Consider the following 26,491-nt stretch of genomic DNA (forward strand, 5'->3'; position numbering starts at 1 on the left):
AGGGAAATGGCTTTGCTGATAATTACCCAGGATGCTGTTCCTTTTGTCTTACTTTAATTGCAGCAGTTGACTTTAGTATAATTGTCTATAGACCAAAAAAGGCTGTTGGTGCAGTTTATGATAAAATAGTACAAATTTTCAGGTGTGGACCTAAGATAACATCCATTGCACTTAATTGCAAATTACAATTTTCCACTAAATTCAATATGAATATTCAAAATGGTTTATGTAAAAATATTAACATTGATATAATTAATATAATAATACAACCAGGCTATTCTGTAGTCCAACGTGGGCGGTCAGACATACCAGAGAGCTTCAAAGACATCTTCCCCTCGTAACACAGGTGGATCAACAACAGAATCATCTTCAGATCTAGTTTCCAGTTTACCGTAAGTCGTGCGGAAGACAAGTGCGCATAACAAATCCGTGTGCAACAATGCCGCCCGTTCATTAACAGCAGCTGCACACACAGCTCAGGTTTAAGAGTGTTTAGGCTCTTCATATGCAAGCATCAAAGCCAAGTGGTATGAGGAGGCACCCTTTTTTGGTCTTTTTTCACCACCCATCTGCAACAGGCCAAATACCCATTTAATCATTAGATCCACAGGTATGATTGTAGCACCAGTAGAAACAAGACAGATTGACTCTGATTCATACAGAAGTCCAAATGCTAGTTGTTCTCAGATTTGGTTTAAGATCTAGTGATATTCAATCACCAGATCAAACAATTATTATCACCTGTATGTAAAATTTCACATAGTTGCTAGTTCATCTTTAGCAGCGAATGATAAATAATTCTCTCTCTCACCAGTCTCTTGGACATGGGCGTCTTGTCATCTCCAGGGAGGTGCTGTTCCAGGGCCAGGACGATGCAGTTAGCGATGATGGTAGCTAGGATCATGTACTCAAATGGAGTGGAACAGGCAGGTTAAGGAATAACAGTTTATGTTGTTGGCTATCAACTGTGCTGTGTGCAAAAAACTAGAAAAATTTCCACTGCGACAAGGACTCCTGGCACTCAGTGTTGCCAGATTGGGCGAAAGTGAATTTGATAGTTTGGGAAAAATTGCACATAAGTCTTATTTAAGAATGTTAAAAAGTCTCAGCAGTTATATTTGTCAGAAACAATCGCAAATCTGGCAACAGTCTTTGAGCAACGTTACATACGATATATTGACGAGTGTGTCAGCAGGTTGCAATCACTCTGTTTTTTCTTGCATAAGTCAGACCATAAAAAAAAGTTAATCTAAGTATTCGCTAAAGAGGAAGGTCTTAAGATGTTGTCTGAAAATACTCAGCGACTGTGCTGTTCTGACCTCGAGGGGAGGTTCATTCCACCACAGAGAGGACAAGACAGAGAAGAGTCTAGATGAGTGTCTTCCTCATACCTTCAGCGGTGGAGGGACCAGGCGAGCAGTACTGGAGGGTTGGAGAGAGCAAATTGCAGTACGAGGTATAAAATGGTGAAACCCCATGTTTGCTTTGTAATCCAGCATCAGTATTTTGCATCTGATGTGGGCAGCTACTGAAAGTAAAAGTGATTGTCATTGTGAAACACTGCAGCACAGCACACAGTGCACACAACAAAATGTGTCCTCTGCTTGTAACTATCACCCTTAGTGAGCAGTGGGCTGCCATGACAGGTTCGGGGAATTAGAACCAACAACCTTCCGCTTCCTTACCCGCTAGGCCAACACTGGAGTGTATTGGCTATGTAGATAGGCCATGTTTGGTATCATTCAGTCTGATTAAATGCTGAAAATGTTTTTGAGTATGCATGCTTAGAAATTTCTTACTCAGCGTAATAAAAGGGAGACCTCCCCGGCAAAAAGATCTCATTATTGGTCCAAGTTCTCGGTCTTTCGTAAGTCTTCCTTCTTCTGTTGTCTTCATCCCAGTCTTCCTCTTCCATATTTCCAAACTTCCATCGAGCTTCAAGCCGATCCTGGATTTAGCGCTTGACCAACCTCTACTCAGACCTCACAGCTCAGAAGTCTGTGGCTCAACTTCAGCTCAACTCAACATTCACAGCACGACTTCATAGCCAATTATCTCCCGCGGGGCGTGGCACACAGCATCCACTCAGCAGAAGACCCGAGCAGAAACAGAAACACATGAAGCCAGCCGAACCCTGCAGATGTTTTTCTTGCACATTGCTGATAGCTGCTTTCTGATTGGTTGCATCTCTTACGTCAGCCTTTATCCAGAGTACATATCCTGCTTGTATGAATTTGAACCTGATATTTAGTTAAAGATGAAAACCATCCTACCGTTATAGTACTCATTATGTGTGAATATGAGTGCAAATGAAAACCGCGTTCTGTGTATTTCTGTCTCCCCTATTTATGGGTTTTATTGTAACAGATTTGCCTGTTCAATAAAACTCATTTAAAGTCATTTCTTATGAGTGCATTTAAATGTCACTGCACTGGAAAATATGTGGTAGGTGAATAAATCCGGAAACACCCTCATTATTTGCATACTGCTTTCATAATTAAATTTTACCACGAGACTAACTCACTGGACAAAAAGTCAATTGCTGGTCCTTCTTGATATTTGACTGTAAGTCTGTGTTTGAGGATTGGCTTAGCGGACCGATTTATTGGATCCCACGTACACATTCCTGTGAACTCCTGTGAACATTCCTGTGTGGGTTATTTTCCCCACACTTGTCCATGCTCAGTCACCAGAGACCCACTAAACCCTTCTTACAATGATATCTGTGGCAGAAAAAATGTATTCATGAGAACATTGTACTTTAAAAAAAGACACTGTGGATGAAAATCCCTACTATTGATGGCGTGTCAGAATGTGTCCATCCGCTGTTTGTTTCCCTCCTTCCTCCCACGTTCAGCAGCTCAGGCTTAATCCGGAGCACCTGGCAACACGTGCCTTTCCTCTGTTCTAACTGCTGCTGCCTCAGCCGCCTCCTCGGGGTTCCAGCTGGCACGCGCGTAAAAGCCCTTCGCGTTACACTGGGTTCGGCCCGAGATGAACTCCCGAGCTGAAGGCGGTGCCCAGGGGCCGGGCCCCGTGGGAAACGCGGGCGTGCCGATGAGAAACTACTGTCCGCAAATGATGGCGCTTGCTCCAACGCTTCACAATGTGTTCAGCACAGAGCTCCCACAGCCCCAAGAAGAAGGCAAAATTCATTCCGCGCCAGCGTAGACCTTTTGTTTGTCAGAGAAGAGGAGCAGGACTGAATCTGAAATAAATCTGCTTAGAGAACATCGAGAGAATAGTCATCGGGGCCGGCAGCTGTCAGGACAGCCAGGAGAGTCACGTTCCATCAAACTAACACTCAAAAAGCAGGGATCAGGGAAAAACACTAAAAATCTAAAAAGTCACATAAATGCTACGTGATCAGAGGCATCAGTCACAAATTACCGTTTACCAGGCACTCATGTACAAAAAACAGAATTCATTCTTTAGCTGAATCATGCCTGGCACTTTTTCTTGTCCGAAGTACAATATGAAACACTTATATAAAGTTTTATTATGATATACCCTTTATTCAGGGTCATCTAATAACTGGCTGAGAATGCAAAGGAGTAGTCACATAAACTCATAACTTGCAACCTATATCACAAGGTTTATCACATAATTTTTCAAAAGCATTTCTAACAATAAAGAAATGATCTTACATTGTCATTTAGAAATCTATTGTCCCAAACATAGGACATTCTTCCGAACAGAAAGATCTTAGTGACGTGGCTCTAGATGACTACAACAGTTAAATTACTGAAAATTTCCATCTGCAATTGTTGGTTTAAGAAGAAGAAAAACACCACCATTAGAGACCATAGAGGTTTCTCCCATTATTTGCAATTTTCCATTGTCGCAACCTCTGCTGGAAACCTGGACAGGACTTATTGCCAGCCTGGGAAAACCAGCAGGCAAGACTCACGTTTATCAAGTCCAGATGACATTTCCACTGCGGAAAGTTCCAGATCCTACATGAACTAGACTAGCAGGTATTTTTCCATTTTCTACAATGCCACCTACTGTCACTAAGGCTGAGAGAGAGAGAGAGAGAGAGAGAGAGAGAGAGAGGAAGAGAGAGAGAGAGGACATAAAAGAGGATGAAAGAGAAACAAGTGGCATGAAGGTGTGACAGAAACATAAATTAGGACACAAAAAAGAAGGCACGGGCACTGAGAAAGGTAAAGAGAGAGAGAGAGACAGAAAAGGCAATGCTGACTCTGTGCCGGGAGATGGAAAGTGTGGTCTCCACGGCAACAGGCTTCCACTCCCTGCCTCTTCTTGGCAGAGAAGTCGGTGCTCAGGCTTGGTAGGACCTCTGAGTGATCGCTGGTCCCCACATGCGCGGCGGAGCCACCCTGCCAATCAATACGGTGACGTGCCTTATTTAATTCTCTCCCTTTTATAGCTTCACCTCACACCTCAGAACAGAAATGTCAACCTCGGCATCGCTGGTCCAGCCAGTGTCCACTTGAGCTGAGCCAATATCGCATTTCTGAATATTATATGTAGTTTTTAATGATAACTTTAAGGGCAGAGTGGGTGAAAGGCTTCTTAAACTTTTGCAAAACTTCATGATGACATGACTTTGAATATTATGCAGGGTTGTTATAGCTCCACCACAGACAGTAATTGTATTTATTGCCATTTGAAAAATCCTAATAGCTACAATGATTGCAAAAACTAGAACAAGAGTGTTGGGAGACATTAAAATTAGGCCGATAATGTAAGTGATGCCATCACATATGAGGGATTGCTACAGTTCCCTGAGGGATTGCTGCAGTTCAACATTTTAGGCACCTCTAAAAATATACTGCATCTCATATACTGCATTCTGTGATTTCACAGAAAAAGCTATTTTTAAAAGTTATTTTTAATTGAAACAAAGTCTTGAGTGTATAAAATAAGTTTTTAGGAAGTTGGACCTTTCAGGATTCTTAATCATTTGTATCATGTAATGTATCATTTTAATGGGCTATTAGTCATAAATGTCATCACAAAAACACTTCACTTTACATGAATGGCTAAGCATTACAATTTTTTTTTTTTATTATTTCTACACGCACAATTAAAGCTCATGTGATGCAGCACCAGTGACATATTTTCTCAAGCTGACTGTTCATAGGTGGACACCCTACGCCTGGTAAGAGTCACACACAGCCCTGTGAGGCTCATGCATATTCATGTTCCCTCATTCATTTACTGCCTTTGCTGCGTGCTGTTTCCTCACAAAGGCTCTGCTGTAATGAGGGCTGTGGGGATCTGTGACTCACAGTGACGGGTTCTGAGCCGACTGTGCCGACACCCGGGTTAAAAATAGCCGCGGAGATGCGCTGATAGTGTAGCGTCTGCACGTGTGACGCTAGACTGGACTGAAACCTCATTACGGGAGATCTAATGAATCGCTGGGTTCCATCAGTGCGTAATCGAAGGAATGTTAGAGAAGGAGAAAGGAAGTCACTCTGGAAGTTTCGTCAGCTGAGCTGCAGCAGAACAAACCGATAAAAGAGGCCAAGGCGTCACCAGTGGTTCTGTATATTCACACACACACCAACACATGCATTAGCATCGCAAACAAACAACTGATCCAGGGGTTAACATTTCTCGGGAAAATTACAAAGCCGGGCAAGCAGACAAAGCCATTTAATCAAATGACATCTAATTTGGGCCTGTCGGTAATGACATTTATTCTTGTGCTAGTTTACTGCTGGTTTAACTTCTCTGAATGCACACAATCTTTTGGAAAAGCAAACAATATTTTTTTTTTAGCCAATTATAGTACACTTTTTAACTTGGGCTCCTTTCGAAACATTCTTTTAACTTCTTAACTTCTTTATATGGACACGCCCACAACACTAACCCTGATGGCCACAGTGAATGCCGTATTATGTAGGTCTTATCTGTGATAATAATTTGCATGTGAAGCATCAATTCATTATTTAGTGAAATTATGAATTATTTGAAAGCACTATGCAACTGGGAACAACAATACTTTGGACAAGGTAAATGTAACGACTGACTATGAAATATGGAAAAGTCACTGTTGGATTTTGAGTTTATGCTGAATTCATTAAAAAGAGCCCTGGCATTACAGAGCTCCCTGTATTGATTAAGTGCATAACGATCACATGCTATAATACTAATGCGCTCTGAAGATGCTGCAAAGACCACCCCCAAATCCCACCCGGCCCCCATCAGACCGCCACGGCATCAGCACGATTAATTATTAAAGGGGCACGCGGTCACCGCAGGGCACATCCTCTCGCCACACCACGCCCGGTGGGCATAAGACAAAGAATCGCAGCTGCTGAACCCCCACAGGCCTGCCTGTTCGTTTCATCGCAGGCCCACTCTCCACAATCTCCATCCAGCCTCCATCGACCAGGACACCCCCCGCCCCCCCACACCTGTCACCACCTTGCTCTCGGAAAAAAGAAAGAAAAATCGATCTGGTGCACTTTTAATTGTGCATTTTAATTAGGGAACTTTTTCATTGCCAGTTGCAAAGGGAAAGTGCCACCTTTTCACAGCCCACGTCTGCATAAAGCAGCGCACATATGCATTCAGCTGAAATATTAATGTGGCATGATGGTGAACGTGACCTATAAACTTTATTTATTATTTTGGTTTTCCTTTTCCTTGTGAATGGGTGTCTAATTGCAAATTTAAAATGTTGGTTATGGAAATATATATGTATCATTGTAAAAAAATTATGAACTAGCCCCACCATTCCAATAAATAAATAAGTAACGCTGATCTGCTAAAAACCTTCTGGCAGACGAGACTGATCGGTCATCATTACGCATGATGCTTGTTAATCTGATAATGATGCTAATTGCCTGAAACAGGATACTTTGCACAGAATGGGCCGCCACCCATGATAATATACCGCGTAGCGACCAGCAGCAGCACAGACAAAAGAAAGAAACAACAAATCTGAGGAGGCAACTCACACTGGAAAATCAGATCCACGTAAAACAAGCAAGCATCGTGGCACCGGTTAGAGCTGAAAGAGAACAGCTAGAACCCCATCAATCTGATCCATCAAGCGTCTTCCATACTCGCTCCGTTATCTTATTCGAATTCAGAAATAAGGCCCATGCCACCTGTCACATCTGGCTGTTGGATACGGTGGATGTAATCACGGACACAGTATCATGAAGAAAGCATTATGCCATTCGCTGTGTCACAGTAATTGAATTGCATGCAGCAGCAGTAACAAAGAATAATATAATCCAACAAGTGGGCAGCATGGCCACATGTCCTCATTTCAGATGATACCTGGTTCAAATCTGGGCTCCTTTCCTCCATTCATGGGTGCCCTATATTTCTGCTTTTGCCTTTGGATTTGCCGCGTTGCCAAGTCATTACAGACATTAGCGGCTCATCCCCTTCCGAAGAACGGCAAATGTGTAAGGACAGTGTATTTAACTGGGAATAGGGTTTATAATGAGTGTAATGACTGTATAGTTGATGGCAGGTTTGAGTTCATTGGGGCACATTTCTCATCCCAGTACACGGACACCTCTAGTTAAAACATTGTGTGATGAAGAGCTCTGCCCAACCAATGGCTGCTGATCCAGATACCTGCTCACAGAGTAATTAGTGCCACATTTTTATGTACATATTTGTTGTAAACTGATGCATTAAAAGACAAGCCAGATATTATTATGCTACCTGGAATTAAAACTTTGTCCTTGTGTTCTGTTCCTTTCCTTACTAGTAACATTAGTGGTGTTTGCAGCTTAAATAAGGGTTCGTTCACTCATTTGCATCTTTATAGAACCTTTTGCGGGGAAACTATCTGGAACGTAGTTATCAATGCATGACATGGACCTCGAGTGTGCAAAAAAAAAAAAAAAGTAGAAATTGAAAGTGACACGCACAGCCGATCCCTGCACACACCATCTGTCGAGCTTTTAATTAACATCACTGCTAATATGGCAAATATGAATACTGATGCTGAAAAAAAAACAAACCCTGACGACGCTGTCCGTGGTGCTGAACAGACCGCGACCAGCAGGGGGCGGTCTAGAGAAGGGGGTGGTTTCAGCTTGGGTCACACTGATCTAGCATCCAGCAATAAAGTGGACGTGCTTAACATTGATATTCATATGCAAATGAAAATGTGGCCTATTGAATAGTATTAGAGAAAAAAAAATCATATTGTCTGTTATAGCTATTTTAAGGTGAATCGCGTTACCTGGCGTGTTTTTTACACGTTAAACCCTTTAGACATTATGTGCACGTCCCAGGTCTCCTCGGTAAATGACGGACCGTTAGAAGTAAAGGATATGGCCACTCTATGATCTTCTTGGCGTACTTCCTGACCACGTTGTCCTCCCCGAAGATGAAGAGGGACCTGTTGAGGGTGAAGCAGTTCTGGCGCACCGGGATGGGGTTGTACAGCGCCATGGTGCGCGCCCGCTGCGCCTTGGTCTGCTTGAAGGCTGGAGAGACGCCGCCCGTGGACACGGTGCCCTCGCGGCTCCTGTTGCGCTCCGAGCCGCCATCTCCCGGTCCCAGCAGGCCGGGGACGTCGTCTCCGAACCGGGCCATTCTGCGAGGCAACAGATCAGACAAGACAGGATCTCGGTGAGAATAGGGCGAGGTGGGGAAGGAGGGGGAAACGAAACATCAAATCGTCTTCTGCCTTCTTTCTTTCTTTCTTTCTTTCTTTCTTTCTTAATCCATTATTGTCTTTTGAGTGGAAGAGAACGAAGCAGAAAGAAACACGCAGTCATGTCCGCCCGGACCGTTAATCCGCGCAAACTGGCCCCCCTGTCGCAGCCCCGGTCTGGGCGAGTTATGGAGGAGTTATTAACGAGTTATTAATTAAAGGTCCGCGTCGAAGCCCGCGTAAAGCCCGCAGCTGTGCAGACGGAAAGACGGAAAGTTTTCTCGGCGCGCCAAACTGGGGAAGTAAAATCCGTGTCCGAGGCGCACAACAGGCACATCCAAAATTGGACTTTACTTTAGTTCGGCACCAATAATCCAGGTTGGCTCTGTTCCTTACACGAGTGCACAAAACGAGGTAAAAATCATGGGTAATAATAACTTTTGCTCTCTTCCCCTTCGAGCTGGTGCGGGAACTGAACTCCGCGTTGCACCGTGTTGCGTCTGTCTGGTGGAAATGCGCGACGAGCGCTCCTCGCTCGAGGGCGCCAGCGGAGGTGAGAGGGGCTGGGGTTGCCATGTCTCGCAAGAAAAAATAAACCAAATCGACACCTGCCAAAAAAATTTAAATTAAAATAAAACCATCTGGCATTTGGTGGAGACACAAAACAAAACAACAACCCCAAAACAAATCGATGCCCGGCAAAAAAAAAAAACACCTGGCAACACCTGGCAAAATATCAAATCGTTACCTGTCAAAAAAATTTGTACCCAGAAGGAAAAAAAAACAAAAACCTGGCAACATCTGACAAAAATACACATCAGTACCTGGCAGAAAAAAACCCAAAAGACCTGGCAACACCTGGCAAAAAAAAATCGGTACCTGGCAATCTCGACCCCCCACCAGTCCCCGAAATAAGTTAATAAAATATAATTGACCCCATCGGGGAAACCATTTATTATACATTAATCAACATGGATCCTGACGTCATACAATCTAAATTTGCAGCACTGATATTTATTAGACACCAAAGAGTACTGATTACCTGGAATATTTGGTCATATTTGCTCAAGGTCTAGTAACAAAAAATCGAAACTTACTTGGATCCACTTACATGGATCTGACAGCACTGATTAATTGGAAAAAGAATTGTGGTAGCCTACATTATATTCTTAAATTATCTGATGCTCTAAAACTAACATTTCTAACACTAAAGGTTGGAAATCTGGTGAACTGGTGCCAGAGGAACAATCTCCACCTCAACGTCAGCAAGACAAAGGAGTTAATAGTAGACTTCAGTACAAAGCAGGAGAGGACCTACCAGACCCCTGTCATCAGCAGGAGCCCAGTGGAGAGAGTGGACAGCTTCCGTTACCTCGGAGTTAATATCACGCAGGACCTGTCATGGTCCTGTCACATCAACACCATGGTGAAAAAGGCCCGGCAGCGTCTCTACCACCTCAGACGCCTGAGAGACTTCAGACTGCCCTCCAAGGTGCTCAGGAACTTCTACTCCTGCACCATAGAGAGCATCCTGACGGGAAATATCTCGACCTGGTTCGGGAACAGCACCATGAAGGACAGGCGAGCCCTACAGAGGGTGGTTTGATCAGCCGAACGAATCATCCGTACCAAGCTCCCTGACCTTCAATCTATCTACAGCAAGCGGTGCTGTACCAGGGCCAGGAAGATAGTGAAGGACCTCAGCCACCCCAACAATGGACTCTTCTCTCTGCTGCGATCAGGGAAGCGCTTTCGCTCCCTGAAGTCCAACACAGAGAGCTTCTTCCCGCAGGCTGTCCAAGCTCTCAAAAACAGTACATAGAACTCCAGCACTTTCACCTCCAATCACTCCGGACTCTTTTGCACAAAATCACTCTGCGCTTTTTCTCTTTTCTTTAAACATTGTCTGTTACTCATTTGCACACCTACCAGTTACACATGTTTTATGTTAAAGACAAAGAAGTGTAATATTTGGTTATGTTTGCAATATTTGCATATTGGTTCATTGTTTACTTGCAACATTTGCAATACTGTGGTCTGTAGCAGTTGCAAAAAGCATTTCACTGCACATCATACCGTGTATGACTGTGTATGTGACAAATAAAATTTGAATTTGATTTGAAAATGTAATAAAAATGTCAGCAGAAAAGAGTCAGTTTTAGTGGGTCTAGTTAGAACACAAATGAACCTAAAGAACCTCAAGGTCCTGGAAGCCATGCAGGGGATTCAGGGATCTGGAAACCTTTTGGTAAACACAATAACGGAAACACAGATTCCTATTATTTCGAGCTTAGAGGAGCAAACAGTGGAGCAAGAGGACCGGGAGTTAGATAATTGCCAGTTTACAGACCCTCTTCCAGCGCATGGTTCCTTGCCAGAATGGGGGAGTTTCTGTGCTGCCAGGTTCCTTTTGACAAGTCTGTATGTGTGTGTGTGTGTGTGTGTGAGTGTGAGAGAGAGAGAGAGAGAGAGAGAGCCAAGAGACAAAGCAAGAAGTGATCACAGATGATTCTGAATAGAAAAGTCACAATTTGACATTTCTACATCACAATTAATCCATCAATCCTCTGGGAAAACATCAATGCAAACAGATGATTTTTAGGGGATTCAAGTGAATCCAGTGTATTCTGCATATTTCAGTGTAAATGCTGATGAAGGGTAGTCCATCTTCTGGCTGCAACATTAATTCTATCACATTTTGTTTGCTAACATATGCTGCACTATGCAAATGCCAATTAGAGTGCAAGAAAGAAAAAAAATCACGATGAAACACATCATGAATAATGTGTGAAGAAACACGTTTATTTAGAACAGGGTTTATTTTTGCACCGCTAAAAGTTGGCAGCGGGGAAAACAGCGCTTGGCGAGAATGGGCATGCATGCTCCCTTTGTGCCAGCAGCACTGTGGCCACTGTATTTCATTCGAGGTTAGTTAACAGGTTAAAGAAGCACGCCCAAATGCAAGTCCTGAGGGCGTGCTGGTCCCTATTAATTACCTCTGCACCTAGACACCCTCCTCTACCGCAGTAAAAATAGGGGTGGGGAGTACAAGTACAAATATAAAGAGACATGTGGGGGTTGTGAATAGAGATCTTTGGATACAAAGAAAGGGGGGGCAAATGGGGACATGTTTGTAGAGAGAAGAGAAGAGGGGGCAGAAAGTAGTGGAGGGGAGGGGGTTGAAAACGTACACGGAACAAGAGAGGCAGGAGAATGAAAAGGAAAGAAGGTTCAGGGAAGTGATGGAGAGCAGGTCCTCTAAAACAACCCGACAAAAGGCCCGCAGACAACAACCAATTACCCAACAGCACTTTTGTCTAAAAAAGAATATTAATAAATAAATAACCAGCTAACCCAGTGGACAAACACATGTTCAGCTATAAGAGAGTGTGTGTGTGTGTGTGTGTGTGTGTGTGTGTGTGTGTGTGTGTGTGTGTGTGTGTGCGTGTCTGCCATATGTCAGCACATTCTCGTAACGTTCCAGTGAATGCAGGTGATGATAAGAGCTGGGGCTGCTGGAATAATACAGAAAGTCCCATCAACACCATCACACTTCTTCTCAGCCATTGGCACTGGTGTGGAGCAGAGGAAGGGTGGAGAAGCTCAGCAGGTCAGATGGTCAACGATTATTCAGTGAGGTTCCTTGCATCATGAGCCTTATTCTGCATATTGTGTTTTTGTGTTATTCTGCATATATATGAATGTTGATTTATACTGATTCAAATTCAGGGGTGATAACCAACATGATCAATTCAGATCATGCTCATTGCCAATTAATTTGGTCTTCAGTACTTGAAACATCTAAGCCTGGAGAACTGAACTGGAACATGAACTGGAGAGTCAATGAGATTCACGAGAAAACTAAAAAATTATCCACTCAATTTCAGCGCAGTTTAACTTTTTCTTGAACACCCCATTCATCCATCCCTGTGAGTGAAATATGTGACACCTCTGTCACAGATGTTACCATGGCAACAATTAACCCTTGAATTTTTTCATTGTTTCTCTACTTATCAGCCTCGAGGCCTCCTGCCCCGTCCCATGACCGACCTGTCTTGAAGGGGCAAGCCAACAAATGTCACAACTCCCCAGGACACACCCTGCAAGGTATTCACACAAAACTCTCACTTGCTAAATATAACTGAAGCATGATGATGCATATATTTTAAATCATCACCAAATCATACCAGGGAAAATACATGTGTGTTAGTAACATCATAATGAAAATAAAAATTAAATTAAAAATGTTTTGCAGAATAGTCAATGCAGTTCAATCACATCCATTTACACATATAATACATATCCAGTACTGGCCAAAAGTTTGGACACACCTTCTTATTCAATGTATTTTCATGACCACTGAAGGCATCCAAACTATGAATGAACACATGTGGAGTTATGTACTTAATAAAAAGTGGAGACCTGACCTCCACAGTCACCGGACCTGAACCCAATCCAGATGGTTTGGGGTGAGCTGGACCGCAGAGTGAAGGCAAAGGGGCCAACAAGTGCTAAACACCTCTGGGAACTCCTTCAAGACTGTTGGAAAACCATTTTAGGTGACGACCTCTTGAAGCTCATCGAGAGAATGCCAAGAGTGTGCAAAGCAGTAATCAGAGCAAAGAAACTAGAATATAAAACATGTTTTCAGGAATTACATAACTCCACATGTGTTCATTCATAGTTATGATGCCTTCAGTGAGAATCTACCAACGTAAATGGTCATGAAAATAAAGAAAACACATTTGAATAAGAAGGTGTGTCCACGCACACACAAATATGCTCAAACATTGACAAACAAGAATCTTGAGTCAACTGCGTGCTGTATGGACAGGTGATCAGTGTGTGCATGTGTAGTGAATGAGAGGGGCGTGTCCTCCGGTGAACGTGATCCCTGTCAGGATTGCCTGCAGCTGGGCTCCACACAGGAATCCAATCCTGACGCCCCATAAATGCCGGAAGTTTCCGCCCGTTTGGGGTCGCTGGCATTTTCGTGAACTTCAGTTGGTAACACTGTTTGTAATTTGAGTTCTGGCAATCGCCACACGCCTACGGGTTAGTTTTAGTTTGTCTGTATTTAAGTTAAATCGTTTTCGGCCACCGCGCCCGTCTTTATTTGTGTTTATTGTTTATTTAATAATAAAAACCCCTTCCCAGCATGTCAGACCTCTGCGCTTCCTTCCCCCGTAAGTCCGTAGTCGTGACAATCCCGTGTGTACGTGAGGTGCTCGGGGTCTGGCATGGGCGTGGCCAGGCATCACAGACTCCAAATGGTTCAAACATTCATGACAAAAAAAAGGACATAACTGATACTGTACCTGTTTTACCAAGGGACATTATTCTTCTTTTCTAAATACAGCTTATTTAGATCTTTAAAAATTAATGCAAACCTGACAGCTGATTAGATTTGCAGATTTATACTGCAGTTATTACCTGCAGTGACAGGTAAGTGGAGCGGGTGTCCGTTCGCTTGTCCGTTAGTGACCCCTACTGGACAAATAATGCGCAGACATCTTGACATCAAAACTTCCATTTACATTTACGGCATTTGGCAGACGCCCTTATCCAGAGCGACTTACAACGTGCTTTCAAGTTACCATCGATGAAGAGATCAATTCCGGTTCACTAGGACCCCAACTATGAATACAAAAAAAAAAAACTTCTCCTCCTCATCCTCCTGATGTCACAATCAGTTCTGGGCACAGTACTTTAAATAAGTAGATCCCTACACACTGCTCCCTGGGTGCCTGTCATGGCTGCCCCCTGCTCACCAAGGTGATGGTTAAAAGCAGAGGACACATTTCGTTTTGTCACTGTGTGTTGTGCTGCAGTGTTTCACAATCACTTCAGTTTCACTAAGTTGCTTCTTTTGAAAAAAAAACTAACTGCATTATAAAAACATTTATAAAAGTAAATAGTAGTGTTTCAATAATCCTATATTTCAAATGTTTAAGAAACATTTGAAAACTCACTTGTTTAAAAGATATTTCAAACAAGTCTAACACTAACACACACACAGTCTAGCAGTTAACAATTCCCTAGCATGTTCTATTCTTGACAGCCTTATCAGGGCTCTTAGTTTTTGACTCACAATCTATGGAAACTGAATGAGAATTGCTGGTGTCTTCTCCTTGTAAGTCGCTTTGGATAAAAGCGTCTGCCAAGTAAAGTAAAGTAAAGTAAAGTAAAGTAAAGTAGATACCTGTTAGTCATACCTGGGTTTGTGCTGCTATCAACTTTCTGGACCACTACTTTTGATGAAGCGTGAGACGACGATAGGCACTTCATCAGATTAGAATTGTTCGTTACCGACGTAAAATGTACATTTAAAATGTACATTATTACCTTTCATTTAAAAAAGGGTCATGTCTGTATTTACATTGTAAAAAAAACACAACTTTTGAACTCGCTGTGTCTCTCCTGCGCATGTGTGTTTGTGTAAAGACCCTCCCACCTCTGCCTCTGGTTGGCTAACCATAAAGTTTAACTCAACCTTAGCCAATCACCATCTCTTATGCGGATGTCTCGGCCCTCACCAAAGAAAAATAAAAAAACTTTGCTGCTGCTGTGGCTGGCTGGTTGGATGAAAGTTACGCATTGAAGGTAACATTAATGGCATTGAAATGATGAAAACAGTAATTGGTTAGATAACTGAAAAATAACTTTTCAAATTTGGGGGCAAAATTTTATACTACTAAAAAAATGTATACTACTACTACCACTATTGCTAATAATAGGTCAACACAACACATAGATGTGAACAATCCCAAAATAAGATAAGATCAACCTTTATTAGTCCCACAAGTGGGAAATTGCAAACATTAGAAACAAACATTAGAAAAACATTAATTTAATCTGCTGTAAAGTCAGAAGCTGGTTTCATGTTCCTTTTATCTTATCTCATTTTAGCTCAATACATGTACAGTCTTCTGAGATATTTAACATAACCAGAAGAATCCCAAAGTCATGAGGTTATTATACATAGTTCTGTTACTTCTACTTCTGTAAATTAAACAATCCATCACTCAAGGTCCAGCATCCAGAATGGTTGCATAATGGAATGAAATGCCTCCGGTCATAAAGACAATCTGCCAAGCAGATCAATAGCGGCGAGGGGAGGGGCAGCATATTTCTTCTGTCTTCTGCCTAGTCATTCTCCAAACATAAACTGGCTCCATTCACCCCAGTTCACATATAAAGAAAGAAAGGCAAGAACCTAGATGTGGACCCGACTGAGCTGTTAAGTGCTTTAACAGACAACACAGGAGCATGATCTCCATCTCCTATTATATTAGTTAGCCCTCAATTTAGCACACGGTGCACACAGTGAAATGTGTCCTCTGCATTTAACCCATCACCCTGAGTGAGCAGTGGGCAGCCATGACAGGCGCCAGGGGAGCAGTGTGTGGGGACGGTGCTTTGCTCAGTGACACCTCAGTGGCACCTTGGCGTGTCGGGATTCGAACCGGCAACCTTCTGATTACAGGGCCGCTTCCTTAACCGCTAGGCCACCACTGGCCCACAAGATGCCCCATAAGATGCCTGCTCTGATTTATTCAAGTCAGCATGTGGAGCGCAACAGGCAGCATGCAATTTGGGAGGATGCTGGGCATCACAGCAATACATTGAAATCTACAAGCCAAGAGCACAAATAATATGCCTCATATATTGTGTGTATATTGCTTTTTAGCTGAATGAAAACATCCACAAACCATTTTAAAAGATAAACATGGTTGTAAAATTTGCACTTTGCATCCTACATAGTCTAAAACTCGATGAGACTCACCATTTCATACTGAAAGTTTTTCTTGGGTAAGAATATAATACAAATGGGTAATATACATAATATAGTGTATGCCATTCTCCAGATTCAGCCTTCACACCATAAATAATTGTATACTGTGCATGTATTTGTTTGAATTATTATTTGTTTTTATTGTGCTTTGTGTTGTTTTTATTAACTACCCCTACTGATGCTACTAAAGCTCATCAGCTGATCACTTCCTGCTGCAGTAGCTCGTTCGTGGGCAGGCTTTTAAAATTCTCAGCTTTAGGACTAGGAACCCCTCACCCCTTCAGAGTGAGCGCTGCTGTACCACCTTGTTCCACTAGAGGTCGCCCACCATCACCATACGATACAGCCCTGCGGAGATACTTCTCTTCCAAGAACACTCTATATTACCGATCAAGGGGCCTTACGTGATGAAATATAGATATATAGAATATAGTACAACACACACACACAGATAACCAAGAGTTCAAAATCAAGTACAATAATATGATGGATTCCTGGATGGATTTTCACCGAAGAGGGTCTAACAGGTGGATCCAGTGTGCTGCTCTTAGCAATATAACCACAGAGGGACCCCCTGTCTGCCCCTACAAAATTAACATATGACAATTAATGGACCCTGAGATGCCAGCAGCACAAAAAAATTGTCACCTTTGATATTGAAATCCCCCCTAAACATGCAAGCTCGTGATTCCACTGCAAAGGACAGAAGGGACCCTGTGGCTTCCCGTTCACTTTTATATTTTACAAATGAACCTCTGAAAGACCAGCACGGCACTCTCTGTTTCTGAAATAATCATCACAGCCGACAATGTATCCTCCGGAGGAAAAAAAATCTACAAGTAAACTCAATATCTTTGTTGGTAGAAAGAGATCTTTGGCAGCTGACGTCTTGTTTCTGATAGAAGCTGGATCGCCTTGGTAATGTGTCCATGCCACACTAACCAAAGGAGTTCATTAGTGGAGTGAAGAAGAACCTCTTTACTGCACACTGATGTCACATCTGACAGAACCACGTTCAGTGGCACTGTCTGCTGGTGCCACATCACAAACGTGACATGAGAGAAAACCGAGCCTTTCATATCAGAACTGATTAATAGGGAATTGTGTTCACAGGGATCTCTCCCTCTTTCTCTTCCTCTCTCTCTCTCTCTCTCTCTCTCCCTCTCTCCCACACAGACACACACACAACAAACACAATGGGATTTGTCTGGACTTGCTGTTATACTCTCATGACAATTTCCTGAGCAAAATGATTGTAAGAGCAGAGGACATCGCAGAGGATGTTTTTTTTATATTAAAAATGATCCTTATTTTTTTTTTTATTATTGTCCTTCCTTTTAAATTACAATATTACAATACAAAAAAAAATCATGTGACTTTTTTTTAATGTAACATTTCATTTATAACTATACATGGAATTCATGGCAGCGCTTTCACTTCCACACTAGAAATCAATTTAATATCACATGAAAGAGCTGCAGTGAGTTCTTACTAAATTGCTCAAAAGTTAGAAACAAAAGTACTGAATACAGGAGCGTGAAAAGCAAGCAAGAAGACAGCTTGCTCCTTTCCTGTCTTGTGTTCCCCTGGTTATCCTGAACGTGTTCTCCTGTGTCTTTGTATATACACCTGCTTATTATTCCCACTGTTTGCCAGCATGCAGTCGGGCATTAATCTGCTGCGTTTGGCTCTCATTCCCTTTTCTGTCATGGCTTGTAAATAAAGAGAAGATAAAGTTCTACACGTCTGCATCATTGCCTACAACTGCAACACAGTCTTTAGCCTGGTGAGGAAAAGAAAAATGTTTATGTGAAGCATGATGAAGTGCTCTGTAGCCGTGTGGTGATGCATTTCCACCATAAAAGCCAGCTCTCTATGACATAAATGCAATTTATTAGGTCACTGGAAAGGCAGCAGTGCGACGCCAAACATGAAAAAATAATATATACAGAGCAGTACTATATAATACAGAGTAATACTAAAATATGTTCTCATGCAATGTGAGACTTGTACTTAAGGAAAATGTGCTTTCTCAGATTTGTATTTTAATAAATTTGCCAAAAACTCATTTACATTTACAGCATTTATCAGACGCCCTTATCCAGAGCGACTTTCAATCAGTAGTTACAGGGACAGTCTCCCCCTGGAGCACCTTAGGGTTAAGTGTCTTGCTCAGGGACACAATGGTAGTAAGTGGGGTCTTCTGGTTCTTAGGCGAGTGTGTTACCCACTACCTCAATAAATTTTGTGTATGTAATATGTAACATGTAGAAAGTGATGCGCAGTGAATGGCATTAAACGGGATTTGAACCGGTGACTTTGTGGTCTTCTGGTTCACTAGGCAGGCTACTACCACCCCTTTCATCTGTGGCCAGATGTCAAACTCCCATTTCAGAGCACAGGAAGTAAATTGGTGATTATTATTCCATCCACGTGCCTTTCATAATGGCTCATATAGCAGTCATAATCAACTTGGTAACTACCAAGATCCAAGTGCATGTAGACATACAGGATTATGGGTAAAAGACCCTCCCCCCTTCCCCCCACTTCCCTTTACCCAGCTGTAATATGTAACCTAAAGTTGACCTTTATGGGATTTTTAGCAGAAAAAAAACACCACCAGACCACCACTCTGAGCTCCATTTGACAGAGCAGAATATGTTACACGAAGTAACAGAGCCAATGACAGGTTCTGACCTGACGTCAGACACTGACAGGTGCAGGGTCGGTCCCTGTTCCCCCGCCAGCGCCCGAGGGCTGCAGGTTCTACTGTTGCAACAGAAATCCTCTCCTGTCCACTCACGAGGCCAGACATCTCCCCAGCTTTAAATTACATCAACTCTCTGGCTTCAAACTCATCTGCGTGCAAGATTTACCCCGACATGTCGAATTAATCAACACCGGGGAGGCTGCTTAATGAGACTTCACGAGAAGGTTCCATCAACTGAGACTCCGATGCAGTTTGATACAGTAGATACTCCAGAATATGAAATATTTATGCAAAGTTTTCCAGATTTATTAGAGCTTTTGCTGTAAACAATCCCCCCTAAAACATTTTTTTTAAATAAATAAATAAATAATCTCACACACACACACACACACACACACACACACACATCAACTAGCGCAACATGACGAATACAAAATCGGTTTACATATGAATGAAATATGGAACCCATAGAAAATTAGATTATGAAAAACAGGGGACTATACATCTCATGTCTCATCTCAGGCTACTTTGCATCCACATGTCCCCGTCGTTGTTTCGCCCACAAGGGCCAGAACTGCCAGATGTCTTAAATATGAGAGTAAAGTTCATGATTGAATAAGATTAAAAATTAAATCCACTGACAGGTGAAGACACATATTATCTTGTTACTTGTCAAGAGGTGGGATGTATTAGGCAGGAAGTGAACACTCAGTCCTTGAAGCTCATGTGTCGGAAGCAGAAAAAATGAACAAGTGGACCGTTTTTTTTTTTTACATTTTCAGAAGGCGGGAGGAAATTATGTTGTAATTTTTCCTAGAAATCGCAACATGAGAACTAGTATTAATGACACTGCAGGATGTTCTGCAAATGTTCATCAATAAGTGGTCAACCACAGAAGGTTCTGGACACTGAAGACGTTGGGCTTGAGCTATCAAAGAAATTCATCTTCACGAGATGCAGTGGGCCGAGAGAGAAAGGAAAAAAGAAAAAACACAGAGATCAGGCGGCGATGGAGTGAACAAAGTCGCACTGTCACGTCCACGTTGGATTGTGGTTTCCACCCCCACAACACGCCCACTTCCCCTGAATATTAGGATTCATGTCTGTGTCTGCATGACGTGTGCGGTCGCAACATCCCAGAAAGTCCTCATCCTGTAGTGTGCATTTGGCGTTCCAGGTAATCATCCCCATCCGTGTGACACGGATAGGGAACCTCACCATGGAACGAGTGTCAGGAGCGACCGGGGTATCGCTAAGCTGATAGGTTCACTATGTCTGGCGTGGCTCCCCAAAAGTCTAGTTTGCTCTCAATGTGCCTATGTATGTCTAAGCTCTGTGCCATACAGGATGGTGTATGACTTCTGGTGTGTCCAGGCCTGCACTGCCAACACACATGTAGCAAAGCCAGCAGACTCACTTCATTCAAAGCATCCGCGTGGTGGATCACTCGTGTATTCTTGTAACCCCAAAATAAACATTGTTCCTTTTTTGTTCTAACCCCCGGTGTCCATAGCACCTCCTCCGCACCTCGGGTGTGACACGCACGCTGCCATCGGTTTCCAAAAGGCCAGTGCAAGGATTACCCACAGAGCGCTAACAAGAGTGACGGGTGAGCACGATATTAATATTTCATTAATGACAGACAAGCAGAGGACAGAAAATTTGTGTTTATTATGTCTTTGCGTAGCCTGAGCTACTGAATTGAACCCCCTTCTGAATTCTCCCTTTTTTCCTAGCTTACAGCCTTGACATTTCCAGGAGTATCTACTGTATCTACTGTATTAATGCCTTATTGCACCCATTTAGCCTGGACCTATACACTGAAATTGTTCAAACAAAAAATGTATTCAAATTTCTTGACAAAGTAGCATCTGAGAATGATTAGCTATTGACTGAATCTCATTATTTAGCAAAAATTAGATGTTGATGTCTTGGTGTGTGTGTGCAAAAATAAAACTATAGAAACTACATGGTACAATGTAAACTCACCCACATCCTAACAAATGTGGTCCCTATGGATAAAAATGCCATTTATCACAGAGTGACCCCAATTCCTATTGATTATTCAGTAATCAGGTGTCACGTCCGCGAGCTGTCAGGGGAATGGAGCGCAGAGACGGGGCACACCGCGAATGGGATTTCATTAATAACAACACAACCACAAATAAATCGGCGCGAGGGCCGAAAACAGGGGAAAACAAAAACAAACCCGCAGACGTGTGCCGATTGGCAGAACTGAAAACAACACTACTCACACGTTGCACGTTCCACATAAATATGTCGCAGCCCTGGCCGGCTGCTACAAAGCTCCAGCCATGTCCCTGGTTACTCACACCTGCTTCGTGGCTGGAGCCCTGATGTCAATCAGACTGGTGCCAGGTGAGTTCCCAGCCGCACCCAATCGTGACATAGGGATTATGCGAAAGTAGTCACGATGCAGAGACCCCTATTGGCCTGGCACACTGTCTAACTGTTCCCAAACAAGAGAGCACATAAACATAGTCCAACTATGAACCAGATTCATAATTTTAAAGCATTCGACCATCGGAAGAAATGATGGGAAAAAAAGCTCTGGAATTCAGTTAAACTCAGTCAAAACATCCATGTCAGCCTCGACATCTGATAAGTCGTTCTGTACAACAGAAAGACCAGGAGAGAGAGAGAGAGAGAGAGAGACACTCATCTCGCACGATATCGTCTGACAGCCGCTCCGACAGGGGAAGCTCCTAATGTGATCTTTATTCATGGTGACTCTGGTCCTGCATGGTCACACCGCACAGGCCTGAGGAACGGCACCAGCTTATGAAGGTAATGCATCAGGGCGGCAATTACATATTTATTCAATTATTTGGCAAAACCCATCATGCCCCCTCACCTTTTACCACTCGTCTTTATTTTCTCTGTCACCATCAGACAAATACACGGCCACGTATTTTGTTTTTATGCTGTTTTCAACACGTCAGTGCATAAATAATTCAGCATCGGAAAACAGTCTCGCCGTATATTTATAGTCGAGCCGGGCCATCCCCTCACTTTCCATTATACAGGTTCTATTTTATTATTCTGAGTTGAAGGGTCTTCCCAAAGGTTTTCCAATTCCGCTGGCCCAATGGAAGTCCTGACCCCTCGGCTAAAATAAACACGCGACATCTGGACATCCTTTTCGCCAGTCTGACTCATGTGGGGCGGTAAATATTAACCTTTAATATCCCAGAAACGACACAAAAGGAAGTCAGTGGGAATCTGGATCTGGCCTTGAGTCATATCGCTGGAACCACTGTGACCTGACAGCTGCCGACTCTTTCAAACTTCACAGATAGCAGCAGCAGTTCTATTATCACACTCCAACTACATCTATTTCATGTTCTGCATTGCTGAGCTTCTCATTTTGCACAGTAATTAAAACAGTGTAATCAACAGAAATGACACTCCAACTTCGGGACACTCGCAAAAATCTTTTATAATAAATAAACAATCACTTTATTAATCTGTTAACACTCACAGTCCATGTTGATATATAATGTATTCATATTACTAGTACAACAGTTATTGAATAATACAGAGGAGCTGTCCATGGTACCTGGGTTAAATCAAGCCTGTTTTACATATAGTCTGTGTTTTTGCAACCGTTTGAGAAATACAGACCAATACTGTCATTTAGGTTGTAATTCAGACTTTTTAATTTACTTTCCTGAATGAGGAATGTCTCGACCTAGCAGGTAAGGAACCCATTATTTTAAGGTTGCCGGTTCAAATCCCAAACCGCCACGGTGCCAGTGAGGTCCCCTTGAGCAAAGCAAACACTGCTCCCAAGGGTGATGGTTAAAAGCAGAGGACACATTTCGTTGTGTCACCGTGTGCTGCGTTGCATCGTTTCATAATGACAATCACTTCACTCCCACTTTCTGATATCTGATCACGGTCGAAGCACAGAGTTGGGCTGAGGGAAGATGACAGCAAATGACCAGAAGGCTCTCTGTGTCTGTGAGAGAGCTGCTGAGGAGCTTTCAAAACGTGTGCATGCGTGTGTACCTCCACCTTCCACCACAATGCACATTCTCATGCCTGCCACAGCAACAGCCCAAGGCAACGTCCACGTACTCACGTACTCCCGACCCCGTCCCTTCCATCTTCAGACCTGTCACTGTGCGTCTGAATGGACCCTGGATTTTACAGTAATTCACTCACTCACACACCAGAGGCAAAGAGCCCAAAGCCTCTGAAAGCCTTATCGAGACCTTCCTGAGAAAATATCCTATCAAATTACATCCAGGCAGGTATGGATGGTTTTAATTACCCCTTAAAATTTATGTTTCAAAAAGGTGCATAGCAATCTTGAGCAGATTTTATCATACATAAATCTGCAGAAAATAAATTTGCCAGCCCTGGACACTGAGGGCAACAGACACATTTCACATGTTGGCTGCACAGATGAGGATGAAAGAGAGACATTTACATTTACAGCATTTACCAGACGCCCTTATCCAGAGCGACTTACAATCATTAGTTACAGGTACAGTCCCCCCTGGAGACACTCAGGGTTAAGAGTCTTGCTCAGGGACACAATGGTAGTAAGTGGGATTTGAACCTGGGTCTTCTGCTTCGTAGGCGAGTGTTACCCGCTAGGTTACTATCACCCTGAGAAGCACACAGGGCTCACAGGCCAAAGAAGTCTCTGCAAAGTCATTTTGCCAAAGATCAACAAGTTTAATAACCGAGTTTGAAGTTTGACACTTTTCATTACTTTAATGGAGTTTTTGAAGAACCTTCTATGAACTTTCAAAACAGAGTTGTGTGATTACATGGCTACAGTCTTGCAAGAAAAAAATGGCACAGCTTCATAACCCACATGACAGACCATAATATATACTAAAATTAACAATAAATGACAGTATTTTAAAGAAATACTAATACCCAACCTCTCAGTAGCAAAAGCTGATCAGCATACTGTGTCATGTAAGGAAGCACCACTAGATGGTGTTGTCTGGTGAGGTGAGGCTTCTAGATTTCATCTACATTACCATATTTGTGGTCTCCTTTAATTGGGTTAATTTAAAACAAGTTTAAAATATTCTTTTAAAGAGAACCGCTAGGCCACCACTGCCCCACTATATTCTGATAAATTTTGATGCCTGAAAGATTTATTGATTAAATTGCATGCCACTGATTAATTTGTGTGCATTTTATATATAATTGGAAATATTTTATTCATCCCTGGTATTTTGCATATCCAAAATATCCAATGTAATTCTGAGTACGTTCTAGTCAGTGGTACTGGTAATGACAGTAAAGGTCTTCCTCCAATCAAACATGCTCTTGAACTTGTAACTTGGTCCACAGTGTTAATACGTAAATACGTAACTGGCGTTACGTTATTTAGAATACAAAATATGAGTAACTGTATTTCATTACATCATATTTCATTAAATATGATTTAATTCACTATTACACCATGATCTTTATACTCTTACAGTACTCTAAAATACAATAGTCTTTCACTTTTAAGCTTTATAAATAAAGAAATGGTTATGGAAAAACAGGGTTTTTTTATTATCTGTGATTGCTACATTCATGTAGTTGTAAAAAGCATGGCAATATATTAAGTAATCCAAAGTATTCAGAATACGTTACTCACATTAACTTAACGGAATACGTTAAAAAACGACATTTTGGGGCCTGTATTCTGTATTTTAAAAGTAACCTTCCCAACACTGTTGGTCCATTGGTGCTGCGGTCTACTCAGGCTGCATTCATGTCTACTTTCGCACTGCTAATCACAATGCTGTCCGTGTCCAAGGGCAGCTGTTTGTCCGCTGGCCACCGCTTCATTTCTGCAACAGATGGATAAACGTTAGAAGAGTTTTGACTGCGGCCCTGTGGCAGTTGCCATGGAGACGGTGGCCACCTGGGCAACTGTAAATACAGTCAAGTCGTATTAAAGATGGAAACAGAGTGTCACTAAGCGCTTACAGTCCAGGTGCAGTTGTATCTAATTTTGTGTCTGTCTCACTCGCCAGATGACAACGCCGTCACAATGGAAATGCGTGGGTGGTTAATATGTAGCATGACGGGGACCCGTTTAGTAACATAACCTCATCTAATTATTGTGAAATGGGTGAAAGTTGGAAAAAGTGTCATGTGACAACGACGGGGCGCTAAACCAGTGACAATTTTGCAATGCTGTCGAGCCGATATGACATTAAGTGAGAGACGCCCACGCGGCCTGAGGACAACACAGACGGGCTGACATGCTCACAACAGCAGACCTCAGGCCATTATTCAGACATACGGGGTGCTGAAAGTGACCAAATGAAAGATATCACAGACCACACTCTTTCACCCACTCGCCACGACTTAACGATGCTATTGAGGGGGAGACTGGAGAAAATGCATTACAAACACAAAAGTTTTCCCCCCCTTTTTATTCAAGCACAGCATTATGTTTTATACAATATCCTGACCCAGATATTTATAAAATGCATGACACAGCACTCATGCAATTTCGAAAGACCTTGTGTCTTTATCAAGCAAAGTGGACAGCATGCCTGCTGCAATTACCATGTGCTCATAATGGGAAGGAAAAACACACCCGAAAGAAAGAGAGAGAGAGAGTCTGCTCAGGTTCCATTTATGCTACAGGGCTGTGGAGCAAGGAGATGTGGAGAGTGGTCATTTATCCATTCACCGAACAAGCTCCGTGAAGGTTTCCACCGCTTTCAGCCAAATGAACAAACTCTGGAAACCTATTACGGCTAAGCGAACTCGTCTCTACTCAGTCTCTTCCCAGCTACACCGAAAACACATTTGGACAACTTTAGTTGGAACCACAAAGTTCGTAAAAAAAAAAAGACTGCTTTATTTCTATTGCTGAAGTGAATGTGGGTCTTAATTACATGATTACTTAAATATTGCAATATTTATTAGGGTTGGGAAAATTAAGTCAAATATATCTTGGATTCGTTTTATTGGCTGTTGTGTGTGGCAGGTCGTTTGAATAAATGGATTTGGCCAGTTCAAAGGAGTCACCAAAATTGAATGGGAAGTGACTCTGCTATGAACTGAGCCCCTTTCCCACACTTGTCTCTGTAGCACTTTTAAATATGCATTATATCAATACATGCATTTAGGCCTTAAGAGTTAATCCTGTTTGATTATGATTTTGTTAAAAAAAAAAACTTATGTCAATGCATTAGTCGAAAACTGGGGAGAATTTTTAAAGCTTTAAGGAACAAGCCAGTGTGATATGAATGTTCAGAAGCCAGAAGCAGCAGAGGTTCTCCCCCCAAGAATGTTCAGATGCCCTAATAAGCTCCAGGCTTCAGTGCTCAGTGGCAGCAGACCAAGCAGCAATCATGCAGGAGACCTTTTGGGCACAAGGCAG

At 42.5% G+C, this 26,491-nt stretch overlaps 1 protein-coding gene across 8 annotated transcripts in view; it reads right to left on the minus strand.

Annotated features, from left to right (window-relative positions):
* The window catches only part of cacna1ea (calcium channel, voltage-dependent, R type, alpha 1E subunit a), a 98,947-nt gene that overhangs the window by 54,455 nt on the left and 18,001 nt on the right, over positions 1-26,491 (minus strand). For all 8 annotated transcript variants that reach the window (XM_028962436.1, XM_028962428.1, XM_028962429.1 and 5 more), the window contains exons 3-4: positions 8,282-8,545; positions 812-917 (exon numbers count right to left, since the gene is read on the minus strand). In XM_028962436.1, the coding sequence (XP_028818269.1) occupies positions 812-917; positions 8,282-8,545 (370 nt within the window). The remainder of the gene's footprint in view (positions 1-811; positions 918-8,281; positions 8,546-26,491) is intronic.

Source organism: Denticeps clupeoides, chromosome 19, assembly GCF_900700375.1.
Source record: "Denticeps clupeoides chromosome 19, fDenClu1.1, whole genome shotgun sequence".
Classification (NCBI taxonomy): domain Eukaryota; kingdom Metazoa; phylum Chordata; class Actinopteri; order Clupeiformes; family Denticipitidae; genus Denticeps; species Denticeps clupeoides.